The 5539-nt window shown below is 53.3% G+C and overlaps 1 protein-coding gene across 1 annotated transcript; it reads left to right on the forward strand.

The window, feature by feature from the left end:
• Positions 1–3846: 3846 nt before the first annotated feature.
• On the forward strand, positions 3847–5539 carry CDV56_100798 (sugar porter family MFS transporter; the record flags this gene model as incomplete). The annotated part of the gene is made up of 3 exons (XM_026754417.1): positions 3847–3944; positions 4000–4325; positions 4371–5539. The coding sequence occupies 3 exons, from the start codon at positions 3847–3849 to the stop codon at positions 5537–5539; spliced, it is 1593 nt and encodes a 530-aa protein (XP_026616144.1).

Genomic DNA, 5539 nt, shown 5'->3' on the forward strand with positions numbered 1-5539 from the left:
TACATAGAACTAGCAATAGTTAGAGACACCCAGGGCTCACCCCCTGGCGGCCTTTGCCCTGATCAGGGATAGTGGAAAACGTGCAAGTCACGAGCCACGGCCGTAAAATATACACACACACACACACGTTGCATGGTCCGTCGCCCGTATCTTTTTCGTTCGTGCCAAGCTGATTCCTACCAGGTACGAAGGCCACGTCGAGGACTTTCTCCACCAGTCAGCCAAAGTCCACCCGGGCAAAGTAAACATCATCCACTCGTCCTTCGATCCAGTCGACATCCGCGTCAACGGCCGCCGCGCCACCAGCCAAGCCTTCTGCCTGATCACCAGCGCCATCACACTGCATGGCGTCGAGTACGAGCTAGCCTCCTACATCCGCCTCGCGACCCGCCTCGAGAAGTGTCCAGGATCAGACACGGGTTCGGGTGCGGGTGCTACCGCTGGCCACGGCCAGTGGCGCATACTAAGCCTCGAGGCCATCTACGTCCGCGACCGGCTCGTCAGCGCCTTTCCGGGTCTTGGCGGCGCGCCGGCGTCGCTGTCCTTGGCTGATCTCGCCGAGGTGGAAGGGTACCCTCGAGGCTATCGGCACTTGGCATTAGTCATGTTGAAGCGGGGTCTATGGCCTCGTCCGGATCTTCCCTGTGAGGACGACCAGGAGAGTGTGCGGCGGGTGCTTGGCCGGAATGAAGTATTTCTTGATGACGCAGAGGAGGAGTGGGATAGATAGGCCAAACGGATGTGGCAATATCTATCAATAGTCTGACAATGTGACAAAGCTGCATAAACACAGATCATCTTTTGCAAATCTGGAAGCCAGTCGTAATCATGACAAGCATAACGACCTTCCTGCGCCGAGTGGAAGTGTGTGAGATAAAGACGGCTGTCTATATGCGACCACCTTGCTCCGGTAGCTCCAATTGTAGCAGTCTGATAAAGCGTGCGGCCTGAGGAGTTGCTCACTGGTGGAAGAAGAACCGATTCAACGATGGTTGATCTCCCTCGTATCCAGTACTTTAGCTCCCTCGTATTCGTCATAACCCTTGTCAAGGGCGTCAAATTCTTATCTAATAGAGTTCACTGGCAAACACCAAGATTTCGTGGAAAGCCTTGCAAAAGCTTGGATCTAGTGCGTCTCCGTCGTAGTAGACATGAGGGTAAGGATGGAGATGGACCAGCTCGCCATGAGAAAGCAAGAGACGCTCCTCTTAATGGAATGGAAAAGATGAGCGATGCGAAATTGTTCCAGCTCTCAATAACAGATCCTGTCTCTTCAGAGATATGCCTCTCGATAAGGCTTATGGGAGCATCATCATGCCAAAGGCCCAGATCTATGCAGTGAGGGCTTCCTGTTAGGGCTTCCTCTTCATGCAATGCAACCGTGAAACACAAGGAGGATTATACCCCAATTAGCCTGAATATACCATCTATGCTCTGATCAAGAATGACTTTACATCCAGTGGCGAAAATATCTTGTAGCGTTCAGCTTCATATGATGTTATACTGCTTTTCTTCTACTTCTACTGCTTTATATTAGTATACTTTATTTTCACTAGCATAGGAGTTCCAAGACAGAAATCATTTAATGCCGTTGTTTGGCCAAGACTAAACAGCCCTGAGGGTGACCGTGCGACGTCCTGTCTTTCACTGCTAGATTTGATCCAGATCATGTTTTGATACAGATCGCCATAGACATACTCTCACTCTGCGCAGACGATTCCTTACCGGATTGCTCAACGCAGATTCTGTGAGCGCTTTCCTGCTCTTGTTCTTTGTCATTACAGACAACCTTCATGAGAAATGCCAGCGCATTTGCCGGAATCTATGCAACAGCAAACCATCCGAGGCTACTTATGAATCCCCGCCGCGATCAAGTTGGAAAGGATGGTCTTACTTTGAAAATAGCAGGGATTGAAGATTAGAGACTGAGCTGCATTATTATTGCGAGGATTCGTCACCGAATCGGCTGCTTTGGTAACAGCAGGGTCTATTGCAAGCGCTGGGAGGCCCAAGACAACCAGGCCGGTGCATTCGGTGGGTACCTTCTTGATGGGCTGGATAGATATATGAGATGTAAGTGATCGTTCAAGGCATTACTACAATCCCATCAGGAAAAGAGCCCCCGTCTTGAAGACAAGTTTGTGGCCGTCAGCGCCAATGTCGGCAGCGCGTTGACTTGAAAGCTTCTAGGCACAAGAACCATATATGAAGGATAGAACTGGCAACTGCACCAATCAAGGGCTTACCTCGGCGATGAGGAAAAGCAGAGATTCAGGTCGTTGTTTCAGATGCCTTCTCAGCCTAACAGCTGGGTTGGGTATATGATTGATGACGGTATGCAACCTACAGACAGGATAGTGCTGTACAGAGACTACGATACAACCTGCCTTGAGAATTCGGCTTCCTTGGTTAATCTAGACAGACTGAACTGAAAGTATGCTAGGTGTTGGGTAATCAACAGCGGCTTCTAAAGGTATGCAGTACTCAGTCTCAGACAACTTTATGCGTTCCAGAGCAAGTCATTGGGAGTCTGGTCATAATAGGAACGACATCTCTACAATTGGTCACTTGATTGTGTATCCAATTCTTGGATCAAAGTATATAAATACTCCTTCGCATCCACTTCAATGGCTCATACGTCCAGCAGAATGGATGACCCTCCTATGGGTGAATATACTATATTTCCACTGTCCCTTGTCTCTGGGACCGAGCCACCGTTCGCTCAGTGTCCATGTCGCCAAATCTTGCCTCACTCTCCCTGAATCTAATTACTGACCTTATTGATCCATGGTCGATGTGGGGATCAGAGGCTGAATTAAGTTCACCAACTACTCTATGGCCTGAACTTTGTCCTGCCGATTACGAAGGTCGGAGCCGACACAATCAATAGGTTGGCAGGAGAAAGAAAAGACTCAATGGACTTCTGATATTGTGCCCTATACTATTGTCAAGATCTGTCAGTATTTGTAGGAGTTGATGGTGTTTGCGGGGCCCCGCAGTCGGAGGATTTTTCACCATCCAGACTTCAGAGAGACTGTGAAGGAAGATTTTCGGTGAATATCTCAGGACTAAAAGGGGATACCGAAGAAAAAGCTCGGAGTGTGACCGACTTGGCGAGGGCAGATGACAGTAGAGTTCAGCCAGTGGCGCCCAGATACGAGAGGCTTTCCAATGGGAGAATCCTCGGCGGAAATATTCCAGCTGAACCAATCACGTTCTCGGGATGGAGGTTTGACTATGGCGATTTCTCCGGAGGAAAGTCTATTTCGCCCAGTCAGACACTGTCCCCGGGCCGGCGTCGCAGAAACTGGGGGAAGCCGAAACCTGTTCCCCTCACAGGCTGTCCCGCCCTCCCCCATGGGGATACACGTTACCCACAACGGTCAAAACACATGAACTCTCACCCGATCGATCTGGGGAAGTCGCTCACCGGGCGACTGGATGAGTCAAGTCTCTTCCATGGCATCGGTAATGCTCCCTTGGCTGGATCTAGGCCTTGCGATGATAGGCAGGGACTGGGATGGCGCCATCATCGAGTCTACAACTTTCTCATCCCCTCCAAGGTGGCAGGGTTTAGACTTCTGCCAAGCTGTTAGAGTCGACTATAACTTGCTGAGCGAATGGGACTTGCAGGGAAGAGGGCGTTAGGCTTTTTGCGGGGAGCGTCGATTGGTCTGCTGGACTCATCCTGGACGCCTAGCGGAAGAGCAGTGTAACATGTGCTGACCCCCTCGTGATGAGATCCTCTGGCACATAAAAGGCCCTCCTCTCCCCGACATCCCAGCATCATCTCTCGTCCGGTCAACAACTCCCCTTCCTCTTCTCTTCCATTATCATAATCGCACGATGGGATTCATGCTCAAGAAGCCAGAAGGCACGCCGGGAAAATCCTGGCCGGCCATTGTCATCGGTCTTTTCGTCGCCTTTGGAGGTGTTCTCTTCGGGTAGGCCTACCTTCTACCTCTATTTCTTGCGTAGATCGTCGTCTAACTGATCTAGATATGACACAGGAACAATCAGCGGCATTCTTGCCATGCCCTACTGGCAAGATCTATTCTCCACCGGCTACCGGGACAGTACCGGACACCTCAACGTTACCTCCTCTCAGTCTGCTGCGATCGTCTCCATCCTCTCTGCTGGTACATTCTTCGGTGCTCTGGGTGCTGCTCCCATGGGTGACATGATCGGTCGTCGCTGGGGTCTGATTGCTTCGACCCATGTGTTCATCCTGGGAGTCATCTTGCAGACTGCCGCCACGGCAATCCCCATCTTCCTTGCTGGTCGCTTCTTTGCCGGTCTCGGTGTTGGTTTGATCTCTGCTTTGAGTATGTGCTCCCCTACTGTACTACAGGATCCTGGCTAAGAGACAGTCCCCCTTTACCAATCCGAAACCGCCCCCCGCTGGATCCGTGGCTCCATCGTCGGTGCCTACCAGCTGTCCATCACCATCGGTCTGCTCCTGGCCTCGATCGTCAACAACTCCACCAAGGACCGCAACGACACGGGCAGCTACCGCATCCCCATCGCCGTCCAGTTCGCCTGGGCCATCATCCTCATCGGCGGTATGCTGATCCTCCCCGATACACCCCGCTACATGGTCAAGAAGGGCGACATCCAAGGCGCCGCCAGAGCCCTGGGCCGTCTCCGTCGCCTGCCCGCCGACGACGCGGCCGTCCGCGAGGAACTGGCCGAGATCCAGGCCAACCACGAGTACGAGCTCAGCCTCGGCAAATCCAGCTACCTCGACTGCTTCAAGGGCAACCTGCTCAAGCGGCTCCTGACCGGCTGCGGCCTGCAAGCCCTGCAGCAGCTCTCCGGCATCAACTTCATCTTCTACTACGGCACCCAGTTCTTCAAGAACTCCGGCTTCAGCAACTCCTTCACCATCAGCCTCATCACCAACTGCGTCAATGTCGGCTCCACCTTCCCGGGCCTCTGGGCCATCGAGAAATGGGGCCGCCGCCCCGTCCTCTTCTGGGGCGCCGTCGGCATGTGCGTCTCGCAGTTCCTCGTCGCCATCCTCGGCACCACCACCACCGGCCAGGACGCCGTCGGCAAGATCATCGTCCACAACGAGCCCGCCCAAAAGGCCGCCATCGCCTTCATCTGCATCTACATCTTCTTCTTCGCCGCCACCTGGGGCCCCAGCGCCTGGGTCGTCACCGGCGAGATCTTCCCCCTCAAGGTCCGCGCCAAGTCGCTCTCCATGACCACCGCCACCAACTGGCTGCTCAACTGGGCCATCGCCTACTCCACCCCCTACCTCGTCGACTACGGCCCGGGCAACGCAAACCTCCAGTCCAAGATCTTCTTCATCTGGGGCGGCTGCTGCTTCCTGTGTATCTCGTTTGTGTACTTTATGATCTACGAGACCAAGGGCCTTACCCTCGAGCAGGTGGATGAGCTGTATGCGGAGGTCAGCAGCGCCCGGCTGAGCAAGCATTGGACTCCGACCATTACATTCCGCGAGATCCAGCAGGAGAAGGCCAAGGATTCGCATGTGGAGACTGCGGAGCAGGTTGCGCCTCAGTCTGCATGA

Source organism: Aspergillus thermomutatus (assembly GCF_002237265.1).
Source record: "Aspergillus thermomutatus strain HMR AF 39 chromosome Unknown NODE_48, whole genome shotgun sequence".
Classification (NCBI taxonomy): domain Eukaryota; kingdom Fungi; phylum Ascomycota; class Eurotiomycetes; order Eurotiales; family Aspergillaceae; genus Aspergillus; species Aspergillus thermomutatus.